General features: G+C 45.7%; 1 protein-coding gene across 1 annotated transcript; it reads left to right on the plus strand.

Moving 5' to 3' along the window:
* Positions 1 to 10,304: 10,304 nt before the first annotated feature.
* On the plus strand, positions 10,305 to 26,382 carry LOC143701613 (uncharacterized). The gene is made up of 2 exons (XM_077195043.1): positions 10,305 to 10,448; positions 22,082 to 26,382. Exon 2 carries the CDS (start codon positions 23,803 to 23,805, stop codon positions 24,796 to 24,798), a length of 996 nt encoding a protein of 331 aa, XP_077051158.1. The 5' UTR covers positions 10,305 to 10,448; positions 22,082 to 23,802; the 3' UTR covers positions 24,799 to 26,382.
* Positions 26,383 to 26,474: the final 92 nt, after the last annotated feature.

Genomic DNA, 26,474 nt, shown 5'->3' on the forward strand with positions numbered 1-26,474 from the left:
CACAGTTCACAAAAAATCACTTGCTCTCGTCCTTTATTCGACCAAAGCCCTGATCAACTTCTGTTCAAGTCGCTTTATCGAACGAGCTTCTCGAACAAGACACAACACTCACTTTTTGTCTGTGCGACACTTTCATACTCCGCGCTCTTCTTCTCTCGCAGCACACACTGAACGCCGAAAACCAGTCAACCCGTCAAAATAAAAGTCCGCCAAAAATAATAATAATTATTAGATAATATATAGCCGTTACATTTGACTCACTTTTGCTGCCAACCTCAAGCGGCCAGGCGATGAATTGCAGTTTAATTCACTTCCGTGTTGGTTTCAAGAGAGAGATGGGGAGGTTGCCGCTTGGATAGACTACATGCCTAGAGTTAATCCCCGCCAAATTCAAAGTCAAAATGACAGCACCGGCCGTGATCACAGAGTTAAGAAATTTTTCCAAGCTCGATTTTTATTCAACATCTGAGTTAATAGCAAGAGGGAGGTCTACGTCAGCCTTCGATGGACTAGTGCAGCAAAAGGGACCAAAAATTGTCTGATCGTTTCAAACAGACTGGTATGAAAAAGATGTGATCGACGTCTTCAAGAGAGCGGCGGATGGATTTTATGTAAAAATAATCTACCAATTGGTGACTCAAAAACTATTTTGGCCTGAATATTGAATTGATAAATGTGGTTGCATTAATGCAAGCCATTTGCCTTTATATTCAATTGAGCAGTGTGTGATTTTATTTGGTATTTGGATATTTGGACAAACTCTCCGTGATAAACAAAGTTGATATAGTTTTGGTGTTCGTTGCCTATGCTAAGTTGATTAGCATTGTACATAATGTTCTAGCTATTTGACCTGAGAAGCAGCTCTCATAGTTAATGTTAGGTTGCTATTTTCAGCTTAATTTTCATAGGTTGTGCAAGAAAAAAATGGTTGTAGGCCTACATTACTTTATAATGCCACAAGAGGGGGTAACTTGTTAAATACAACTGTGCCTTATTGTCATCAGTTAATGTTGACACATGTAAAAATGAGGGTATTTGGTAGTTTATTTTAAAATAGTTTGGTGTATCTTTGTCCATCCGAGTTTATGTGTACTTAAAGGGTCTTTGTGGATGCAATCAGTACAGAAACAGATAAGTCACTTAATGTATTTATTAAGCGGTTATATAAAAACTTGATTCACAAACATTTTAAAAAGGCATCTAAAAAGAGGTATAGAATATCAAAGTAAATTGTTAATTGAAAACAAAATAAATATAATTTGATTCATGTAATGTGGCCTGGCTTTATGATCTGCTAACATGAACCACAAATTGGACATCATTCATCAACTATCCTCCTAACTGTTAGTCATCGAGGAATATACAATACACAACCTCTTGTTTTGTACAACTTTTAACAAACGTAGTATGCAGTGGAGGACAGTCTAAGTAAAGTTTTTCCTCGTGATTGCGGCAGCCCACGCGATCCGGTGAAGCAGTCGATTCTGTTCCCTACCGGGATTCCTGTTCCCCCTGACAACACATGCGTAGCAGTTACAACAAACCTCAGCTGGATGTATGGATAGCGAAAAAGGCCAAAAGCATTTGCACAACAAGTAAATGTCTTGCTACACTGCAGCATAACAACATGGTTCTCACACTCCAGTAATATTTCTGGGAATTGATTGAATTAATCTTGCAGACTTGTTCCTAGGTTTTGTATTATGTCTTAATATACTCAGTTGAATTTTGTCCATACAAATTGTCTTATCTGTCCGGGCTTGACGGCCAAACTCAATGCCTCATATTATTGTCTTATTATTATTTATAAATAATAATTTATGATAAATAAATAAAGATTGCAAAACGTCAGAGATAACAGGTTTATGATGTACAACTTTGTAAACACTACAGTATACAAAATGTATTAACAATATGTTCAATGTCACCAAAACACACATGAGAAAATAGTCCCTCGTATTATTGTCACAAGAGAAACACATTTTCAGGTTTAGAAATGAATAAATACCTGTGCCACTTTAGTGGAGAGGCAGAGACTTTTGATGACTCTGCAAATATTCTTTGGGTAACTATGGCTGAGCATTTTTGGTAGGTCTAACATACACAAAGTAATAGCCTAATGAATTGACCATTGCTTTAAAACCCTTTTTTAATTGTTAGCCTACTCCTATTTATTTTTTATAGATTGCCTGTGATGACTGTGGGTGATGGTTCCACGAAAAGTGTGTGGGCAAACCGGTTTTCCTGTTTGTTCATGTGACGTTCGCCATAATGACATAATGCAGTGACACACACAGTGAGAGACTGAATGTTCCAGGTTTGAGCAATCTTGGATCTGTCTGCTTTTATTTTTTTATTTTTTCCAAGAAGAGTTCTTAGAAGAAAAAAGAAAAAAAAGAAAACCTCAAGACAAAAGAGTCTGATTGTTCCACCCCAGGTTTGAGCAATATTACGTCAATGCACATTGTCAGCTTTTTTTTTTGTTTTTTGTTCATGTATCCTTTATTTCAAATGCTGCCTTTTGTTACTCTTGATAATTTTGTATTACCATCTAATAGTTATCATAGGTCAATGTAAAATCTTTATTGTGAACGGTTACTTCAATTTTATTAAGTTAATCCAATGTTTCACATATTTTGGGGGTCATTTTTCTTGTGTCAAGTTCCATCAACACTTTCTGAAAAAACTCAAAGGGAATTTCAGTTATTTTGGATACTTGAGGTTTAGCACTTATTTTAGTCCAAATAACATTGCTACAGCAGCTGCGGTTGAGGACATGTTACAGGGGACCTCTGTGCCCTCAATGAGAACCCTGTCTGTGTCTGTCTCACTGTCTGTCTCACTGATTAAGTGTCTGTCTCACTGATTAAGACGGCCATTGGTTGCTCCAGTCCATCACCTGGCATATCCTGGCGAGACAATACATAGTAATGTATAAAGACCATACTTTTTATGTAATTTATGTAATAAATTAAACCTTATTGTAAAGTGTTAACGATTAGTTATACACCGATTCAGACGTCTCGTGAGTTCAGTGTTGGAAAGATCACTTGTTTTAACCATTAATTAAAACGAATCGTTCAATTGAGTCATTAGTTCGCGAATTGGACGTGTGCACGTTGTGTGATTATCCCGGCGGTTAGGACAATCCCACAAGATTTGTGTCATCACAGAAAACATTTAATCACTGGATATTTTTTTCGTTTATTTAAAGTGTGCTTTATGTCAGCTGAATGTTTGGAACGCTTTTCAGAGAAGATAAGGCAAGGTATTTCAGCAAAATTCACACCCAGCGGGAAAAAATTCTCAGAATGCTCCACATGAAACTTAGTCTTCCGCAGAGGTGTCAAGTAACGAAGTACAAATACTCTGTTGCCTTACTTAAGTAGAAATTTTGGGTATCTATACTTTACTTGAGTAATTATTTTTCAGCCGACTTTTTACTTCTACTCCTTACATTTTCACGCAATTATCTGTACTTTCTACTCCTTACATTTTAAAAATAGCCTCGTTACACCCATTTCATTTCGGCTTGTTTTCATTCTGGCTTGTCATCGTTCAAAAAATGGCCAATTACACGAACCTTAAATAGATCTGAGTCCCGCCTCCTGAAGATCGCTAAACTGATTGGCTTTGTGTTTTCTTTCCAACTTGTTTTGATTTGGGGACAGCCGTTTTTACAATAGCTACTGTAAGACAATCGTGGGATAAGTGCATGGCAAACATAATCGAGAGTAGGCTATGTGTGTGTGTGAGAGAGAGAGAGAGAGAGAGAGAGAGAGAGAGAGAGAGAGAGAGAGAGAGAGCAGGGGCGGAGCCAGACGATGTAAACATTCGGGGCTTAGCCCAAACCTAGGGGCGGTCCAGGCAGGGGCATACTCCCTTGGAGATTTTTTCCCCATTTACGTCAGCTAAATGCACTATTTTTCAGGCTGTTTGAGATATTAGAAAGCCTAAAAATCTATACACTACCTGGGAAAATTATGATAGTTAGGCCTACTCAGTAAAAAAAAAAAAAAATCACAGAGTAGAGCCTACAACCTATTTTGTATGTAATTGTTCTCCAGCTGTAGTGAATCCAAAACACCAAAAATGTTAAGGATGACTCATTTTCACCCCTGGCAACTAAAAAGAGGCAACCATTATCTGACTATTTTTAAGTTTGCCTAAATAGGTAAAACACAGTGGTATCTGGTGGCGTGTAAAACTTATATAGCAGCCCTTTTAGACTGGGGCCAAAACGCCACCATAACTCGCTGAGAATAATTTAAGTCTCATGTGTGCAATAAAAGTTCCAAAGACCTGTGTCTTATTATTAAATATGTATACTTTTTGTTCAGAATTGCTGCATTAAATATTGATGATATTGTGCAATATGTTACAGTAAATTAATGATGCGTTGCCCAAAAAGCTTACATATAAAATTGTGGACAGTGATATTCATTTAATTAGCAATACTCTGCTGCTACCATTTATTCATTATCACTGTTCACCATAACAATTCCTTTAATTATGTAAATACTAATATGTTTATTACATTATTACAGGCGCATCTCAAAAAAATGTAATATTGTGGATAAGGTCATTGTGCTGCACCACCAGAACAAAACTGACAGATTGAATTCTCAGGAAACCTTTGCAGGTGTTTTGAGTTGATTAGCTGATTAGAGATCTTGTCAGGTCGTATAAAAAATTCTTTGTTCTAAAATTCTAATACATTTTGAGATAGGCGTACTGGAGTTTTGATTTCCATGAGCTGTAAGCCCATCATCATGATTAAAACAATAAAAGGCTTGAAATATTTAACTTTTTATGTAATGAATCTAGAATATATTAAAGATTTACTTTTTAAATTAAAGTATGGGGGGAAAAATAACTTATTTATTGTTTACTGTTAGTGTTCCGTATAAAAAAACTTTATGATGTCCATAATAACTTCAGCCGGTTAGCCAGTAAGCTCGCTACGACGCCGGTTTAAACATACAACAGCCCGCAAGCGGCCAACCCCTGATGACAACGGCGAAGAAGATTAATTTATATTCTTCTTCGTTAGTTTTTATTGGCAGTTGGCAAACAAGCTGAGTGATGCGCGATGCATTACCGTCCGCCACCACGCACATTGTTTAACAAACCATTCGGGGCTAAAGCCCAATTAGCCACCCCCCCCGCTCCGCCCCTGAGAGAGAGAGAGAGAAAGAGTGTGTGTGTGTGTGTGTGTGTGTGTGTGTGTGTGTGTGTGTGTGTGTGTGTGTGTGTGTGTGTGTGTGTGTGTGTGTGTATTATAGGATCAAAATATCCCCATAAAGATGGCAATATCCGAAATCCTTGTCGGGATTTTTTTTTTTTAAACCGGCTTATAAATCAGACTAAGTGATGTTTTTTGAAAATGCAGAAAGTTATCTGTGATAGGGTTAGTGTAGGGGGGTAGAATACACAGTTTGTACAGTATAAAAATCATTATGTCTATGGAAAGTCCCCATAAAACATGAAAAAATAACATTGCTTGGTCTGTTGAAATGAGAGGCATGTTTGATCAAGTTAACTAGAACTAACAATGATAATGGGGAACAGCCGAGTGCAATGATGATGGGGAACAGCTGAGTGCAATGATACAGTGATGGGTACAGACAAGGATTGTGGGGAATGCAGTTCATAATGTGGATGACACCGTGTGGAAGAGGACCTCTAGTGGACACCCGGAGACACAAACCCAACACTGTGACATAACCCTCCCTCTACGGAGCGGCTACCAGACGCTCCAAGACCCACAAAAACCAAACAAAACAAGAGTCCAGGAGGGAGGTGGAACGGTGGAAGATCAGGGGGAGGGATGGGGGGCCAGGTCCATGGAAGGGAACAGAAACAGGAGGTGATGGTTTAGCCGGTGGCCAGGGCGAAGCAGATAGTCCATCGGGCGGCTAGGGCGAAGCAGACAACCCATCGGGCGGCCAGGGCGAATCAGACGACCCATTGGGCGGCCAGGGCGAAGCAGACGACCCATCGGGCGGCCAGGGCAAAGCATACGACCCATCGGGCGGCCAGGGCGACGCAGACAGTCCATCGGGCGGCCAGGGCGAAGCAGACAGTCCATCCGGCGGCCCGGGCGAAGCAGAAGACCCATCGGGCGGCCAGGGTGAAGCAGAAGACCCCTCGGGCGGCCAGGGCGGTGAAGACCCCTCGGGCGGCCAGGGTGGTGAAGACCCTGGCTCCGGCTCAGGAACAGACACCGGCTCCGGCTCAGGAACAGACACCAGAACAGTAACAGCCACAAGGACAGACACAAACCCAGAAAGAAACATTGGCTCAGGAACAGCAGACACTGGCTCCGGCTCAGGAACAGCAGACTCCGGCTCAGGAACAGCAGTTTTGAAACCAGTAGTTTTGAAACCAGTACTTTTACACTTTTACTTGAGTAAAAAGCTTGAGTTGATACTTCAACTTCTTCAGAAGTCTTTCTAAACCCTTGTATCTATACTTCTACTTGAGTAACGAATGTGAATACTTTTGACACCTCTGCTGAGTAGATTGGTATTCAATAAGAGCGGTTGTGAGTCAGTGTTTTTGGTAGTTTTTGTATTTTAATTTATCACCGTCATTGTAAATTATTGTGTTTGTGGAGGTTGCAAAAACTCCTGCCTGTCAGGACATCGAGTCCACAGGTTTCCGTAACAAAAAAAGGACAATTGATGCTATCTATCTTTCGTGACTGGGTGCGGTTTGTGCAGGTGAAGAGACGGGATTTCTCTTCCGCATCGGCTTCGAAAAACGTGGTCGTGTGTAGCGTTCACTTTAGATCGGAGGATTATCATCCCGGCGATATGATGGAGTTCAACATGGGATGCCGAAGCAAGAACTGCCTCACATTTCCCACACATCCACCTATGGAACAAAAACGTGTATCAGGAATAATAATATCCGCTAAACTGCTAAATTTAACGTTAGTCTGGACGGATATTAATTTGCATGACATATGTCTGATCAGCTACACATTTCCATGTTATACAATTTAAATAAGAAAACATCTCTATTGCAAATGCAAACCCCTACATCAATGCAACGTCATTGCCAAAGAGCTCGTACACAATAATCAGATCTGAACAGTTGCTATTAACTGAAATAGGATGGTAATAATCTGTACAATACTGTGAGCACAGTGTATATCGTTAGCGAACGTGTATATATCTATAAGCTAACACTGGTCTCTCACCAAGACAACTGCCCTGTTCTCCACTGGGTCTCCTCACACACACCCCAGTGTTTCTCCTCTGACCGTTGTTCTGTCTAACATTAATCCTGGCCTGTCTCTGCTCTCTCGACTGCATAGCAGGCTTGTAATTGTATGGCTGTGGTCCGTCATACGAGTAAGTATGAACAATTTCCTCAGAGTCCGAAATGTCATTGCGATCCATTGTCTATTCATGTTATTTGAATAGACCGCTCTCCCGCCCGTTACGTCACGCCCGTCACGCCCATTTGCAGATGCGGAAAACATTATTTTTCTATACTTTGACACGTTAGGTCCTCTAACCTGCTAGATGCCCTTTAATAAATTGAACTTTATTGTAAAGTTTTACCGATTTGTTATACACCGATTCAGACGTCTCGTGAGTTCAGTGTTGGACAGATCAGTTGTTTTAACCATTCATTAAATGGAATCAGTTCAACGCATTGTTGTGTGATTATCCCAGCAGTTTAGGACATGACACAAGATTTGTGTCAACACAGAAAACATTTCATCACTGGATAGTTTGTTTTGTTTATTGAAATTGTGGTTTATGTCAGCTGAATGTGCTTTTTAGAGAAGATAAGATTTTTTTTTTTCTCAATTCACACCCTGCGGTAATTCAGGAGGAAAAATCTCTGAATGCTCCACGTGCGACTTCGGTCTTCTTACCTTTTACCATTGTGTCAATTCTCAATTGATTTTAATTAATATGCGCGAGGGAGGGAGAGCAAAGACAGTTTGAAGATGGTGAGAGTGCGCGCGTGTGACCGGCTCTCTCTCTCTATGCTCGTTCTTTCAGTAACATTAGCCCTGTCACACGCGAAGCAGTCAGTCATCACTCACCGATCAAATAAGGCTTTGGCGGTCGCCAAACAAAATTCAATGCAGGAAAAACCTAGTTCCCTTTCGTTGTCACTCCGAGTTATGTCGGATGACGACGAATGGGTTTTCGCTTAGAAAGCCTATCAACTTCGAGTATTACAAAACGAGCCAATGGCAAAGAAATGCGATGGGTCTGCGGAATTTGCATGGCGTAACTCCGCCCCACCTCGTGGGTATAAAAGGAGGAAGCCGGCAACATGCAGATATGTTTTCGCTTCGAAGCCAAGTGTATTCTTCTCTCCACAAGCCATCTCTGAATTGTCAGCTTCACAAACGAGTACCTTGAGTGTTGGTGTGACGGCGATCTACGGCGAGAGCGTGCTTCCTGCTTATCTGTTGCAGTGGTCTGCCAGTCGGTGCGTTTCTCCCCGGGTGCTTCAACACTTGAGTTTTCCCTCACTAAAAGAGCTTACACGTGGCACGTCTTTTAAAAGATGTCTCACCCGTGTACTTCTGGTTGCGGCAGATTGGTATCGGACTCTGATGGGCACGAGCGTTGCATAGTATGTTTGGGCATTGATCATGCTAGAGCAGCACTCGTGGATACTCATGTTCTACCCTCTGGTGGCCCGCGTGTTTCAGTTGAAGCTACAGAGGAAGATGCCATGTCTGTTGCAGCACCACTAGGTGGGTTTGAGTCTTCTGGAAGTGAGGACTCGTCGTCGAGTGGACCCGTCTGCTTAACGCCCCCTTGTCCCAGGCCGGCCTCTTCGGCGGTGCAGTTGAAGACTTTGCCCAACAGTTTTCAACTGCCCAGAAACAGACCGAGGCCATCAGACACATCCTGCCCCGCCGGCCCGCTGCTGCCTCCACCCAGCCTGCCGGGCAGACACCTCGACCTGTTTCCCGCCGAGGGCGCCCTCCTGCGGCTCCCGCCCGGACCACGCAGCAGCTTCCACCCAGGGCCGGTCGTGGAGGAAGCCGCAAGAAGGCGCCACAGCCCTCTCCTGCCCCGCCCCCCTCTAAACGCCGGGCCAAGCGGCGCTCCTGAGACGGGTTGCTCAGGGATGATGGTTGTTTCTCAGGAGGTGGTAGCAGGACCACTCCTTCCCCCGGTGGAGGGGCGGGGGAGAATCTTTTGTTCTCCACTCCCCGCTGCTCACCCACGGGTGGGCAGCACCCTAATGTGGTTAAAATCAGGAACAATCCCCTTTTCCCTGTGCTCACAGAGTTCTCGGGCGACACAGAGCGCCGCCCACAAGCCGTGCTCTCCTCGCCCCCCTCTGTCCCAGAGGCGGTTGACACCGCGTGCCGTCCACGGACCGCTTCGCCCCTGTCCCCCTCTGTCGCCAGACCCCTGGCAGAGCAGGCCCCCGCGGGACGACCAACCTGGTCTTCCCCTGGCCCCTTCTGCCAGGGCGCGGTTGCTAACTGTGCCCCCACACCGGGCCGCTATGCCGTCCACGTCTGGGCCAGTTACTCCGCTCCGCTGCCCCTCCGGGGGGACGCCTGTGGTTCGCATGATCCCGCTGGTTCAGTTCCTGGGAGCCTGGCTAGAGCTTCCCCGTCTGTCCCGCTGGATCGCGTAACAACATGGTTCTCACACTCCAGTAATATTTCTGGGAATTGATTGAATTAATCTTGCAGACTTGTTCCTAGGTTTTGTATTATGTCTTAATATACTCAGTTGTATTTTGTCCATACAAATTGCCTTATCTGTCCGGGCTTGACGGCCAAACTCAATGCCTCATATTATTGTCTTATTATTATTTATAAATAATAATTTATGATAAATAAATAAAGATTGCAAAACGTCAGAGATAACAGGTTTATGATGTACAACTTTGTAAACAGTATACAAAATGTATTAACAATATGTTCAATGTCACCAAAACACACATGAGAAAATAGTCCCTCGTATTATTGTCACAAGAGAAACACATTTTCAGGTTTAGAAATGAATAAATACCTGTGCAACTTTAGTGGAGAGGCAGAGACTTTTGATGACTCTGCAAATATTCTTTGGGTAACTATGGCTGAGCATTTTTGGTAGGTCTAACATACACAAAGTAATAGCCTAATGAATTGACCATTGCTTTAAAACCCCTTTTTTAATTGTTAGCCTACTCCTATTTATTTTTTATAGATTGCCTGTGATGACTGTGGGTGATGGTTCCACGAAAAGTGTGTGGGCAAACCGGTTTTCCTGTTTGTTCATGTGACGTTCGCCATAATGCCATACTGCAGTGACACACACAGTGAGAGACTGAATGTTCCAGGCTTGAGCAATCTTGGATCTGTCTGCTTTTATTTTTTTATTTTTTCCAAGAAGAGTTCTTAGAAGAAAAAAGAAAAAAAAAAGAAAACCTCAAGACAAAAGAGACTGATTGTTCCACCCCAGGTTTGAGCAATATTACGTCAATGCACATTGTCAGCTTTTTTTTTGTTTTTTGTTCATGTATCCTTTATTTCCATTGCTGCCTTTTGTTACTCTTGGTAATTTTGTATTACCATCTAATAGTTATCATAGGTCAATGTAAAATCTTTATTGTGAATGGTTACTTCTATTTTATTAAGTTAATCCAATGTTTCACATATTTTGGGGGTCATTTTTCTTGTGTCAAGTTCCATCAACACTTTCTGAAAAAACTCAAAGGGAATTTCAGTTATTTTGGATACTTGAGGTTTAGCACTTATGTCAGTCCAAATAACATTGCTACAGCAGCTGCGGTTGAGGACATGTTACAGGGGACCTCTGTGCCCTCAATGAGAACCCTGTCTGTGTCTGTCTCACTTTCTGTCTCACTGATTAAGTGTCTGTCTCACTGATTAAGACGGCCATTGGTTGCTCCAGTCCATCACCTGGCATATCCTGGCGAGACAATACATAGTAGTGTATAAAGACCATACTTTTTATGTAATAAATTAAACCTTATTGTAAAGTGTTAACGATTAGTTATACACCGATTCAGACGTCTCGTGAGTTCAGTGTTGGAAAGATCACTTGTTTTAACCATTAATTAAAACGAATCGTTCAATTGAGTCATTAGTTCGCGAATTGGACGTGTGCACGTTGTGTGATTATCCCGGCGGTTAGGACAATCCCACAAGATTTGTGTCATCACAGAAAACATTTAATCACTGGATATTTTTTTCGTTTATTTAAAGTGTGCTTTATGTCAGCTGAATGTGTGGAACGCTTTTCAGAGAAGATAAGGCAAGGTATTTCAGCAAAATTCACATCCAGCAGGAAAAAATTCTCAGAATGCTCCACATGAAACTTTAGTCTTCCGCAGAGGTGTCAAGTAACGAAGTACAAATACTCTGTTACCTTACTTAAGTAGAAATTTTGGGTATCTATACTTTACTTGAGTAATTATTTTTCAGCCGACTTTTTACTTCTACTCCTTACATTTTCACGCAATTATCTGTACTTTCTACTCCTTACATTTTAAAAATAGCCTCGTTACACCCATTTCATTTCGGCTTGTTTTCATTCTGTCTTGTCATCGTTCAAAAAATGGCCAATTACACAAACGTTAAATAGATCTGAGTCCCGCCTCCTGAAGATCGCTAAACTGATTGGCTTTGTGTTTTCTTTCCAACTTGTTTTGATTTGGGGACAGCCGTTTTTACAATATACTGTAAGACAATCGTGGGATAAGTGCATGGCAAACATAATCGAGAGTAGGCTATGTGTGTGTGTGTGAGAGAGAGAGAGAGAGAGAGAGAGAGAGAGAGAGAGAGAGAGAGAGAGAGAGAGAGAGAGAGTGTGTGTGTGTGTGTGTGTGTGTGTGTGTGTGTGTGTGTGTGTGTGTGTGTGTGTGTGTGTGTGTGTGTGTGTGTGTGTGTGTGTGTGTTATAGGATCAAAATATCCCCATAAAGATGGCAATATCCGAAATCCTTGTCGGGATTTTTTTTTTTTAAACCGGCTTATAAATCAGACTAAGTGATGTTTTTTGAAAATGCAGAAAGTTATCTGTGATAGGGTTAGTGTAGGGGGGTAGAATACACAGTTTGTACAATGGTCTGTTGAAATGAGAGGCATGTTTGATCAAGTTAACTAGAACTAACAATGATAATGGGGAACAGCCGAGTGCAATGATGATGGGGAACAGCTGAGTGCAATGATACAGTGATGGGTACAGACAAGGATTGTGGGGAATGCAGTTCATAATGTGGATGACACCGTGTGGAAGAGGACCTCTAGTGGACACCCGGAGACACAAACCCAACACTGTGACATTACCCCCCCTCTACGGAGCGGCTACCAGACGCTCCAAGACCCACAAAAACCAAACAAAACAAGAGTCCAGGAGGGAGGTGGAACGGTGGAGGATCAGGGGGAGGGATGGGCGGCCAGGTCCATGGAAGGGAACAGAAACAGGGGGTGATGGTTTAGCCGGTGGCCAGGGCGAAGCAGATAGTCCATCGGGCGGCTAGGGCGAAGCAGACAACCCATCGGGCGGCCAGGGCGAAGCAGACGACCCATTGGGCGGCCAGGGCGAAGCAGACGACCCATCGGGCGGCCAGGGCAAAGCATACGACCCATCGGGCGGCCAGGGCGACGCAGACAGTCCATCGGGCGGCCAGGGCGAAGCAGACAGTCCATCCGGCGGCCCGGGCGAAGCAGAAGACCCATCGGGCGGCCAGGGTGAAGCAGAAGACCCCTCAGGCGGCCAGGGCGGTGAAGACCCCTCGGGCGGCCAGGGTGGTGAAGACACCGGCTCCGGCTCAGGAACAGACACCGGCTCCGGAACAGACACCAGAAAAGTAACAGCCACAAGGACAGACACAAACCCAGAAAGAAACATTGGCTCAGGAACAGCAGACACTGGCTCCGGCTCAGGAACAGCAGACTCCGGCTCAGGAACAGCAGTTTTGAAACCAGTAGTTTTGAAACCAGTACTTTTACACTTTTACTTGAGTAAAAAGCTTGAGTTGATACTTCAACTTCTTCAGAAGTCTTTCTAAACCCTTGTATCTATACTTCTACTTGAGTAACGAATGTGAATACTTTTGACACCTCTGCTGAGTAGATTGGTATTCAATAAGAGCGGTTGTGAGTCAGTGTTTTTGGTAGTTTTTGTATTTTAATTTATCACTGTCATTGTAAATTATTGTGTTTGTGGAGGTTGCAAAAACTCCTGCCTGTCAGGACATCGAGTCCACAGGTTTCCGTAACAAAAAAAGGACGATTGATGCTATCTATCTTTCGTGACTGGGTGCGGTTTGTGCAGGTGAAGAGACGGGATTTCTCTTCCGCATCGGCTTCGAAAAACGTGGTCGTGTGTAGCGTTCACTTTAGATCGGAGGATTATCATCCCGGCGATATGATGGAGTTCAACATGGGATGCCGAAGCAAGAACTGCCTCACATTTCCCACACATGCACCTATGGAACAAAAACGTGTATCAGGAATAAAAATATCCGCTAAACTGCTAAATTTAACGTTAGTCTGGACGGATATTAATGAGCATGACATATGTCTGATCAGCTACACATTTCCATGTTATACAATTTAAATAAGAAAACATCTCTATTGCAAATGCAAACCCCTACATCAATGCAACGTCATTGCCAAAGAGCTCGTACACAATAATCAGATCTGAACAGTTGCTATTAACTGAAATAGGATGGTAATAATCTGTACAATACTGTGAGCACAGTGTATATCGTTAGCGAACGTGTATATATCTGTAAGCTAACACTGGTCTCTCACCAAGACACCTGCCCTGTTCTCCACTGGGTCTCCTCACACACACCCCAGTGTTTCTCCTCTGACCGTTGTTCTGTCTAACATTAATCCTGGCCTGTCTCTGCTCTCTCGACTGCATAGCAGGCTCGTAATTGTATGGCTGTGGTCCGTCATACGAGTAAGTATGAACAATTTCCTCAGCGTCCGAAATGTCATTGCGATCCATTGTCTATTCATGTTATTTGAATAGACCGCTCTCCCGCCCGTTACGTCACGCCCGTCACGCCCATTTTCAGATGCGGAAAACATTATTTTTCTATACTTTGACTCGTTAGGTCCTCTAACCTGCTAGATGCCCTTTAATAAATTGAACTTTATTGTAAAGTTTTACCGATTTGTTATACACCGATTCAGACGTCTCGTGAGTTCAGTGTTGGACAGATCAGTTGTTTTAACCATTCATTAAATGGAATCAGTTCAACGCATTGTTGTGTGATTATCCCAGCAGTTTAGGACATCACACAAGATTTGTGTCAACACAGAAAACATTTCATCACTGGATAGTTTGTTTTGTTTATTGAAATTGTGGTTTATGTCAGCTGAATGTGCTTTTTAGAGAAGAGAAGATTTTTTTTTTTCTCAATTCACACCCTGCGGTAATTCAGGAGGAAAAATCTCTGAATGCTCCACGTGCGACTTCGGTCTTCTTACCTTTTACCATTGTGTCAATTCTCAATTGATTTTAATTGATATGCGCGAGGGAGGGAGAGCAAAGACAGTTTGAAGATGGTGAGAGTGCGCGCGTGTGACCGGCTCTCTCTCTCTATGCTCGTTCTTTCAGTAACATTAGCCCTGTCACACGCGAAGCAGTCAGTCATCACTCACCGATCAAATAAGGCTTTGGCGGTCGCCAAACAAAATTCAATGCAGGAAAAACCTAGTTCCCTTTCGTTGTCACTCCGAGTTATGTCGGATGACGACGAATGGGGTTTCGCTTAGAAAGCCTATCAACTTCGAGTATTACAAAACGAGCCAATGGCAAAGAAATGCCATGGGCCTGCGGAATTTGCATGGCGTAACTCCGCCCCACCTCGTGGGTATAAAAGGAGGAAGCCGGCAACATGCAGATATGTTTTTGCTTCGAAGCCAAGTGTATTCTTCTCTCCACAAGCCATCTCTGAATTGTCAGCTTCACAAACGAGTACCTTGAGTGTTGGTGTGACGGCGATCTACGGCGAGAGCGTGCTTCCTGCTTATCTGTTGCAGTGGTCTGCCAGTCGGTGCGTTTCTCCCCGGCTGCTTCAACACTTGAGTTTTCCCTCTCTAAAAGAGCTTACACGTGGCACGTCTTTTAAAAGATGTCTCACCCGTGTACTTCTGGTTGCGGCAGATTGGTATCGGACTCTGATGGGCACGAGCGTTGCATAGTATGTTTGGGCATTGATCATGCTAGAGCAGCACTCGTGGATACTCATGTTCTACCCTCTGGTGGCCCGCGTGTTTCAGTTGAAGCTACAGAGGAAGATGCCATGTCTGTTGCAGCACCACTAGGTGGGTTTGAGTCTTCTGGAAGTGAGGACTCGTCGTCGAGTGGACCCGTCTGCTTAACGCCCCCTTGTCCCAGGCCGGCCTCTTCGGCGGTGCAGTTGAAGACTTTGCCCAACAGTTTTCAACTGCCCAGAAACAGACCGAGGCCATCAGACACATCCTGCCCCGCCGGCCCGCTGCTGCCTCCACCCAGCCTGCCGGGCAGACACCTCGACCTGTTTCCCGCCGAGGGCGCCCTCCTGCGGCTCCCGCCCCTCCCGCCCGGACCACGCAGCAGCTTCCACCCAGGGCCGGTCGCGGAGGAAGCCGCAAGAAGGCGCCACAGCCCTCTCCTGCCCCGCCCCCCTCTAAACGCCGGGCCAAGCGGCGCTCCTGAGACGGGTTGCTCAGGGATGATGGTTGTTTCTCAGGAGGTGGTAGCAGGACCACTCCTTCCCCCGGTGGAGGGCCGGGGGAGAATCTTTTGTTCTCCACTCCCCGCTGCTCACCCACGGGTGGGCAGCACCCTAATGTGGTTAAAATCAGGAACAATCCCCTTTTCCCTGCGCTCACAGAGTTCTCGGGCGACACAGAGCGCCGCCCACAAGCCGTGCTCTCCTCGCCCCCCTCTGTCCCAGAGGCGGTTGACACGGCGTGCCGTCCACGGACCGCTTCGCCCCTGTCCCCCTCTGTCGCCAGACCCCTGGCAGAGCAGGCCCCCGCGGGACGACCAACCTGGTCTTCCCCTGGCCCCCTCTGCCAGGGCACGGTTGCTAACTGTGCCCCCACACCGGGCCGCTATGCCGTCCATGTCTGGGCCAGTTACTCCGCTCCGCTGCCCCTCCGGGGGGACGCCTGTGGTTCGCATGATCCCGCTGGTTCAGTTCCTGGGAGCCTGGCTAGAGCTTCCCCGTCTGTCCCGCTGGATCGCGCAGACCGTCAGGCTCGGCTATGCGATTCTGTTCGCACGGCCTCCTCCCCGCTTCAGGGGAGTCCGCTCCCCTTTAGTCGGTGGAAGTGCCCCTATCATGAGAGCAGAGATGGCCACCCTGCTGGCGAAGGGTGCAATCGAGACTGTCCCTCCAGCCGAGATGAGGTCTGGCTTCTACAGCCCCTACCTCATTGTCCCCAAGAAAACTGGTGGGTTACGGCCAATCCTGGACTTGCGCGTGCTCGGATTGCTTCATATGAGACCGCTTCAGCTTTGGCTTCACGACCAAGTCCCGAGGTGGGCATGGCAACACAGCACGCTCCGAGTACCAGTTACTCCGACCTGCCGTCAGATCTTCACCCCGTGGTCGAACCTCAGTTTTCTCAGGGCGGGTGTCCCCCTGGAACGAGCTTCCCAGCATGTTGTTGTCTCAACAGATGCCTCCACCACGAGCTGGGGCGCCATGTGCAATGGACATGCTGCTGCGGGCTCCTGGACAGGACCCCAGTGGCTATGGCATGTCGATTGCCTCGAGTTGTTGGCAGTACGCCTTGCCCTGCACCGCTTCCGGGCGTTGCTCAGGGGTCAACACGTACTAGTCCGTTCAGACAATACCGCCACTGTAGCGTACATCAACCATCAAGGTGGTCTACGCTCCCGCCGTATGTCACAACTCGCTCGCCACCTCCTCCTATGGAGTCAGAAGCATCTGAGGTCGCTTCGAGCCATTTTCGTTCCCGGAGCGCTGAACTGTGCAGCCGACGAGCTCTCACGGCTTCAGCCACTCCCTGGAGAATGGCGACTCCATCCCCAGTCAGTTCAGCTGATTTGGGACCAGTTCGGGGACGCACAGATAGATCTGTTTGCCGATCACGATTCGACCCATTGCTCCCAGTTTTATTCCCTGACCGAGGGTACGCTCGGCACGGATGCTGTGGCGCACAGCTGGCCGCAGGGCCGCAAGTATGCGTTTCCCCCAGTGAGCCTTCTTGCGCAGACCTTGCGCAAGGTCAGGGAGGACGAGGAGCAGGTCATTCTGGTTGCCCCTTATTGGGCCAACCGGACCTGGTTCCCCGAACTAGTACTCCTCGCGACAGCACCTCCCTGGCCGATCCCTCTGAGGAAGAACCTTCTTTCTCAGGGACGGGGCACCCTATGGCACCCTCGTCCCGATCTCTGGAACCTCCACGTGTGGCTCCTGGATGGGACGAGGCAGGTTTGAGTACCCTTCCACCAGCGGTGGTGGCTACCATCACTTCCGCTAGGGCGTCGTCCACGAGACACGTCTATGAGTTAAAGTGGAACCTCTTCGTCAACTGGTGCTCTTCTCACCGAGAAGACCCCCGGAGATGCTCAATCAGCGTTGTGCTTTCCTTCCTTCAACAGGGGTTGGAGCGAAGGCTGTCTCCCTCCACCCTGAAGGTCTATGTTGCCGCCATTGCTGCACACCATGACCTCATCGAAGGTAAGTCGGTGGGGAAGCACGAACTGGTCATCAGGCTCCTGAGAGGAGCGAGGAGACTAAATCCGCCTCGCCCTCCTCTCGTTCCCTCTCGGGACCTCTCAGTGGTTCTAACTGCCCTGAAGAGTGCTCCATTTGAGCCCCTGCAATCAGTCGAGCTTAAATTCCTGTCTATGAAGACAGCGCTCCTGGTTGCACTGGCCCCCATCAAGAGGGTAGGGGACCTGCACGCATTCTCCGTTGACGAAGCATGCTTGGAATTCGGTCCGGCTTACTCTCACGTGATCCTGAGACCCCGGCCTGATTATGTGCCCAAGGTTCCTACCATTCCCTTCCGGGACCAGGTGGTGAACCTGCAAGCGCTGCCCCTGGAGGAGGCAGACCCAGCCTTGGCACTGTTCTGTCCAGTACGCGCTCTCCGCGCCTATGTAGACAGAACGCAGTGTTTCAGGACCTCAGACTGGCTCTTTGTCTGTTATGGTGGGAACCTTAAGGGAAAGGCTCTCTCCAAGCAAAGGTTGTCTCACTGGATAGTGGACGCCATTGCTTTGGCATACCAGCAGCAAGGTCGACCGTGCCCCCTTGGTGTGACTGCCCACACCACCTGGAGTGTGGCGTCCTCTTGGGCTCTAGCGCATGGTGACTCGCTATCAGACATCTGCAGAGCTGCAGGCTAGGCGACACCTAACACATTCGCCAGATTCTATAATCTCTGAGTGGAGCCTGTGTCCTCTCATGTACTCGCTTCAACCAGCTAGTACCGGACCCGCTCAGGTGTCTTCGCTTGCTCGCCATTCCACTCCACGGACTGGATACGTGCGATATTCTCCTCAGGTGAGCTTCCCCGAAAGCCCTGAGCTCCCAGCACTCCTGACGTCGGCGCCAGTGTCTATTGCCTGTGCGTCGGCTAGGTGCCTCCCGTGTGCATGGTCCCTCCTCTGAGCGACCCCCACATGTGTATTTCCACTGTAAGCCTCTCTGAGCATGTATCTTTCCCTTGGCAAGCCACCTTGCCACCCCTGGGGTTGAAATATTTCACCTGCGGCTGGAAACCCCAGTGTTTTACATATGCCTCCTTCGGGTCACATGCGTATTCTCTAAGTCCCCCCCCCCCCCCCCCCCCCTGGTTGGCATTAATTGCATTCTTCCCCTAAGCTTGGGATATGCTTCCCAGTGTACCTTGGTATTCTTGTGATAAATGGAGTCCTTCGTCCAGTCTTGACAGGGATCTCGATTTACGCAGGGCACTGGAAGACAGCTGAGAAGGTGGCGTGATTAGACTGGTAACCCCATTCGTCGTCATCCGACGTAACTCGGAGTGACAACGAAAGGGAACGTCTATGGTTACGAATGTAACCCTGGTTCCATGAGTAGGGAACGGAGACGTTACGTCTGCCTGCCACTTTCCGCTGTACGGGGGGATCGCCTGAGCTCAGTCTTGGCTCCTCAGCGAAGAAACATATCTGCATGTTGCCGGCTTCCTCCTTTTATACCCACGAGGTGGGGCTGAGTTACGCCATGCAAATTCCGCAGACCCATGGCATTTCTTTGCCATTGGCTCGTTTTGTAATACTCAAAGTTGATAGGCTTTCTAAGCGAAACCCCATTCGTCGTCATCCGACGTAACGTCTCCGTTCCCTACTCAGGGAACGAGGGTTACATACGTCAACGTTTCATCTTCTCTCTTATGAAATTCCCTTTAAATTTCGCGCGGTAGACCGCTCCCTGTCACGTGACAATGGAGCGCAGCGTAAGTGAGTGGGAGTGACTGACAGCTTATATTAACCAATCTAAAATCTGCTTTAAAGTTAAGAACGTAGAGGATGAAGTTTGATTGGATGTAATCGTTGGATAGAATGATGGTCCGGCCACCGCGTATCAGCGCACATAAGGTACACACTGTGCAGTAATTTGATAACGTTTCGTAGAGAAATAAAAACAGGTCGCAACACAACCATTATTTGCACTCGCACAAATGCTCCCAAATATATTTTTAGGTTGCACAGATTAAATTTCAGGAGCATGTGCGACCAAAATGGTCGCAATTTCGAGCACTGCTTTGGTAATAGACTGTTGGCAGAGCTCCGACCACTGGAACGGATCTGGGGCTTCCTTTTTAGTAAGATCAGTCAGAGGAGTGGCGAGCTCTGAATAATTAGGCACAAACCTCCTATAATATCCTGCCAGCCCCAGGAACTGTGTGACGATCTTAAAAGTATTGTAATTGTACTTTAAGTATACTGAAAATTATTGGTTTCATTTTGAATGTGTTATTGTGTTATTTTGGAAAAAGAAACATTGAGAGGGTTTTATTCTAATGTGATTCCTTTTAAAAGAAAAAGAGAGTGTCCAGTGCTATTCCTGACCGGTAGGGGCAGAGTCGAGCGATGGTTATTAAGCTGTGCGAGTCGTGAGTTTTTCATTACTCCAGAGAGCTTGAATGTGATACACTGTCTCCTCGTTTCTCTCCTGTGTTACAGGTGGGTAAATGTGTAAAAACACTTTAAATTTGAATTTAACCATGCTGAAATGTGTTTAGAATATAAGTGAATTGTTTTAGAGAAGTGATGTTCGTCAGAGGTTGTTTTTGAGTTTGATTTAAGCGAGAGAGAAAAGCTCGACTGATTAGCGGCCTACTGAAAACGCACATGTAACGTTTGTGAGCGCGTCAGTTAAAAATATACATTTTTCCTTATACAAATGCACATTAAGGTATTTTATAAGATTTAATGGTTAATAGGTATTGTTTAACGTACTATATATTAGGAGTGTAAATATTAATCGATTCGTATCGATGCATCGATTATACAGCCGACGATTCGATGCATCGATGCGTCCGCAAGAGTATCGATTAATGTGTTTGTTTTGCCGCCTGTCTATTTTCAGCATCCGCTCATATGCGTACAAAAGATTGTTGTTATGCACTGGGCTAACGTTAGTTAGTCACCGAACTAAACTGCCAGTGTGAATGCACCCTCAGTCATTCTAATTCCAAGCTAGCAGTTACTAGCGTAAACAAACAGGCGCTAACGTGTACAAAAGGCTACTTCAACAGCTGACTTGAAAAGTCTAGGGTGCTTTCACACCAACTCGGAACGGAACGGGCACGGTTCGCATGAAAAATCGCTAATTATGTAAACGCTGTCTGTCATGCGGACTCGGGTGCGCACTGGGGTACCAAACCCGAGAGACTGCCTGGAGGAGGTGCGCTGAGTTTGGTTGCACTCGAACCGTGTCGCGGCTCGCGTGAATGTGAAAGCATCATGGACTCGGGTGCGCACTTGTTCAGGAAGTAAGTGACCTGCGCATGCTTTTTAGCTGGTTTTTAGTTAAATAAAACACATGTAAGGGATGATGGTGTTGATAATTTACCTTGGATAAGAGCGAGAGTGAGTCTGCAGTGTATTCGCACACACATAGCGCGTGGACTCAGGGCAACAAATTAATGGAAATCCACTGTCTCTTGCGTTTGCAATCAGCAAAAAGCCAAATGCGACACACAGTAAACCGGTGTTGTACACTCTGTGTACGCTGTGCATAATAGCACCAAATAAAATAAAATAAACACAATATATTGACCCGCGTTGTGTTTTCTATCATGCGTCGTGCACGTTTGCGATGACGTAAGATGCACGGAAACGCACCAGGATTCGATAGAATCAAGTTTTAAACTGTATGCAGTAACTGTTATATTTGCTGTTATATTTGCAGTGCATTGAGCACAACATACACATTATGTGAATAGAATACTGTTCCTGTATTCTCAATAAAAGCAAATTATAAACGTTTTTGTTGATTTATTTGAAACTTAATAGATATCATGTAAAAATATCGATTATTGAATCGTATCGAATCGTATCGCGGGGAATTCGGAAGTATCGAAAATAATCGAATCGTTGGCTTAAGAAATCGGTATCGTATCGCATCGTCATGTAGGCTCCGATTAGGCTCCCCTACTATATATGTGTTTCGAAGATCCATTGATAATGGTTAATGTGTTAAATAAGGTTTAAAATTATATTTGAAGTATATTAATAATTCTGAGAGTGATTTGTAGCATCGTATTAATGTGATACTGGTAAGATATTGTGAATAGAAATTATTAATCATTTAAGAAGTAATTGAGGTATATTACTATGGTTTTTGTATTTCTTTTTTGATGAATAGTGTGAAATATAAAAACACAGAGTCAGTGAACATGAATGTGAAATGGAGAAGTTTATTTTATTGCAGATTGTGAATTGACATGAACATTGAAAGTCATTATAATGTTAAGAAGACATTGAAAATGTGATATGTGAAGCATAATGTGACTCTGAGAAACAGAGATTTGTTTAATGGACATATTGTGAATGAATTACTCCAGAGAGCTTGAACGTGATACACTGTCTCCTCGTTTCTATCCTGTATTACAGGAGAATAATCTTTTCCTCACGGGTGCCGACGCCACGGTTCCCGTTACAGATTTTTGGTGGCCCGTACGGGGAATGACAGTAGATGCGCAAGCTACAAGCACGACCAGAATCAGCAGTTGACATGTTCCAGGAACTGACGTCTCTTCAGGCTTGAAGTGAGAGGAAGATTGGGCGATGTGTGGATCCTGCTTTCACCAGAACGAGTGCCGGTGAGGTGACGATTGTGCTGCACACGTGGAACCAGACCAGCAGAGGCGAGTGAAAGCGAGGACAAGCAACCGACCAGGTCAAGCAGACCCAAGCAACCGACGGAAGGGAAGAGAGAAAAGCAGTCATGGCGGATGGTGAGAGAAAAGGCTTGGTGTGGAGCATCAAGAAAAGTCTACTCATGCTGACGGCCGATGAACTTTTCCAACTAGCCCAGAGAGTTCGTCCGGTGCCAGGGAAGGACTCATCCACACTCCAGGTCGGCGAAGAAGAGAGTTGCTTTGAGTACATTCTAACTTTTATGAACACTCAAACAAAAGATCCTGTTCGCTTCAAAATACGATGACACAGAAGTGAGGTATAATGCAAACACAGTTCAGGACGTTTTCCTTCACGCTGTGTATCAGGGTCTCAGCCAGAAGCATAACGACATGCGCCGAGAACTGAAACCATTTCTATCGGATAGCAGCGTGTCTGACGAGACGATCTTAAAACAAATGATGAAGATAACAAACATTGAGAATGAGAGACAGAGACGCTTGGGATCAGTTGTGAAGCAGAAACAAATAAGTGTGAATAGCACAGAGCTTGAAGCGGCAGCAGTACAGGGCAGTAGTACAAAGAAAGAGGTTACAGACAAACAGATATAGGCCGATGTACTCCAGCAGTTAACTGAGAAAGTAGAGGGGTTAATGAATAAAGTTGAACTACTGCAAAGACCTCAGCAGATTCAAAACCCAGAATGTTGTCATCATTGCCAAATAGCTGTGCTAATTGCCTCAAACAGAACCGCCCAGGTTGCACTCATTGTTTCTACTGTGGTGAGAATGGTAACAGAGCAGTAGGCTGTTTGAAAAAAACCAAGCGTAGGGAATACTTGTGCCGGTTTCTGCCACGGGACGAGCAGTGACCGGGCTTCATGTTAAGTCCCACAGTGTTGAGGGTAACATATGGAGTTCTGAGAGTCGTACAGGGCCAAGGTCAGTTAATCAGAGACTAAAAGAAAACAATGAACCAATGTTCATTCAGTCAATAACCAACGTTCTCTCTCTTTACCCACTCAAACTAGTAGACGTCTGGCCAAGTTCATAGGAGCTAAAGCCCTTGCACGATGTGACCTCAATGGGTTGACAGTCGGTGCATTACTGTACACTGGTGCCCAGGTGAGCATGATAGATAAAAGATGGAAAGAGAAGTATTTACCAAACACACCCATTAGGCCGCGTAGTGAAATCTTCGATGAGAGAAAAGAGCTGGAAGTGCACGCAGTGAATGGGGAAATCCTCCCTTTTGATGGCTGGGTCCTTATTGCAGTCAGTTTCAGTGGAAATGGTGCGCTTAGCCAGTCTATCATGGTGACATTTCTCATCTGTAGCATTCCGCTTGCACAGCCACTACTTGGATTTAATGTCCTAGAGGAAGTGATTCAGAATCGAACAAAATAACTTGTCCCAGCACTTACCACGCTTCTATCTGACGCAATATCGGCTCCTGCTGAGAAAGTTGAGCTGCTGATGAACTTCATTCAGACTTACAAACCCTCCATGCATCAGAGATTGGTAAGAACTGGTAATTATGTAACTACAGTCCCAGCCGGACAAGTAGCCTGGGTGAAGTGTCAGGTCCCATCCGCTGTAGACCAGGCAGACCCTCTTCTCTTGTTTGAACCTAATGAGAACAGTGGCCATCTCACCGAGCTTGAGATTGAGGAGGGCTTACTAGAATTACAGACCGCAAAGAGACCTTGTGTCATAATACCCGTGAGAAATAGCACGAAGCATCCTGTTACAATACCAAGGAAGACAGCCCTTGGTAGCATCCAGACGGTGGCTAGAGTGATTCAGGACAATCCATTAGAGAGCCCCAGGCCCAGAGTACCAGTCGTTAAAGCAGCAACAGCCCCAGTGAAACAGAGTGTTCCATCGTTATGGCAGCCTCGTGTGCACCTCAGCCACCTTAGTGATGAGGAACAAGAGAAAGTCAAGAAAATGCTGTGGGAAGAATCGGCTGCTTTTGCAGAAGACAGTCATGATATTGGATGTATTCCTAGTCTACAGATGTCTATCTCACTCAAAGACGAGATTCCAGTGCAGAGAGCTTACTCTTCGGTGCCCAAACCACTGTTCAAAGAGGTGAAGGAGGATGTACAAGATCTGCTCATGAGAGGTTGGATTGTGAAGTCAAAGTCCTCTTATGCTGCTCCAGTGGTCTGCGTCCGAAAGAAAGACGGTACACTCCGCCTCTGTATCGATTATCGTCTCTTGAATCAGAAGACCATCCCTGAACTACATCCCCTACCTAGGATACAAGACCTGACTTATAGCCTCGTGGTTATTCCTGGTTCAGCATCCTCGACCAAGGAAAGGCTTATCATCAGGGCTTTATCGCCAAGGACTCCCAGCACCTCACTGCTTTCATTACCCCCTGGAGGCTATAGGAATGGGTGCACATCCCTTTTGGTCTCTCCAACGCCCCAGCAGCTTTCCAGAGGAGTATGGAGGAGATGTTGAGTTCCTTGAGAGATGATTGCTGTCTTCCGTACCTTGACGACGTGCTCTGCTACGCAAAAACCTTTGACGAGCACGTGGAAGGGGTCCGTAAAGTACTCCAAGCTCTTCAGCGACATGGAGTGAAACTGAGACCTGAAAAATGTGAGTTTTGGGAATGACGATAAGTAAGATATGTGGGTCGTCTTGTGTCAGCTCAGGGAGTGAGAATTGATCCCAAAGACCTGGATGCAGTGTGGTCGTTAGCCAGCAGGACACCACAGACAGTGGGAGATGTAAGAAAGCTCATCGGGTTCCTGGGCTATTACCGTTCCTACATTCAGGACTTCTCAAGGATAGCAAAGCCCATCTATGAGCTGCTACAAGTCAAGCCAGGGCAAGCCGCTGTAGCACATGGAAAAAGTAAAGGTCCACAACTACCATCCAGAACCCCTGTGGAGTGGGCCACGGAGCATCAGGAAGCCCTCGACCGACTTGTATCTCTCCTTGTTAGCCCCCCCGTGCTAGCATACCCCAACTTCGACTCACCCTTTGTATTACATACTGATACTTCAGACCAGGGGCTCGGTGCGATTCTTTATCAACATCAGAATGGCAAGTTAAGAGTCATTGGGACTGCGGCTGAGCAAAACTACCACTTGCATAGTGGAAAGCTAGAGTTCTTCACCTTGAAATGGGCCGTGTGTGAAAATTTTAGGGATTATTTATTATACGCATCCCATTTCACAATATTCACCGACAACAATCCCCTGACCTACGTCATGACTACAGCCAAGCTAAATGCAGTAGGCCATCGGTGGATAGGAGAACTCTCCGATTTCAGATTTGACATAAAGTACAGACCAGGAAAGGCTAACATCGATGCCGATACGCTGTTGCGTCTTCCTTTAAATATTGAGGCATATGCTGAGTCCTGTACCAAAGAGTGTACCGAAAACGTGGTTCGTGCGATATGGGATGGAAGTAAAGTAGCCAAACTGAAAGATGTACCGTGGGTGGCGGCTCTCAACATCTCTTCCCAAGCCAAGTCATCCCCCTCATTTGATCACTTGACCGCAATCAGTCACGATGAGCTTGTGGAGGCACAACAGGCAGATTAAGCCATCGGTGAAATGATCAAGTTAAAAGAGGCGGGTACACCTTTAAATGACGAGATACGGAAAACGGCTAGTGGAGCCACTAGGAGACTATTTCATGAATGGGGAAAGTTAGTTTTGGAGAATGGTCCTTTGTAGGGGTGTCCCCAACAAAGGATTTTCATAGTCGAATCAGAATCGTCAAGTCTTCCCTATGGTCGACTAATAGTTTAACATTTTAAAGCCGCGATGTACAGAACATCACACAAAGATATAGAAAAAAATGTAGAAAAACATTTTGGACCAATACAACTAAGAAATAACATAACTGCAGAAAGGCCACACTGCAGACAGGATTTGCATTTCACATGCAAATCAAATTGAATCGGCTAAATTGCCTGTGCGAGCAGGCTCTATGTACCTACAGAGCGCAACATCTATGCACCGAAAAATAATCAACAATTCATTTACAGAATTAAATTAGAACAGAATATACCTTTCTAAATAAAAAAAAAAACGAAATAAGTCACAAGAATCAAGTCACAAGATTCAGAACAAATGTGTGCAAAGTGCCTAAAGTGCAGGGGAACATATATTCAAAAC

Source organism: Siphateles boraxobius, unplaced genomic scaffold (assembly GCF_051911475.1).
Source record: "Siphateles boraxobius isolate OS27281-9 unplaced genomic scaffold, OSU_SipBor_1 33, whole genome shotgun sequence".
Lineage (NCBI taxonomy): Eukaryota > Metazoa > Chordata > Actinopteri > Cypriniformes > Leuciscidae > Siphateles > Siphateles boraxobius.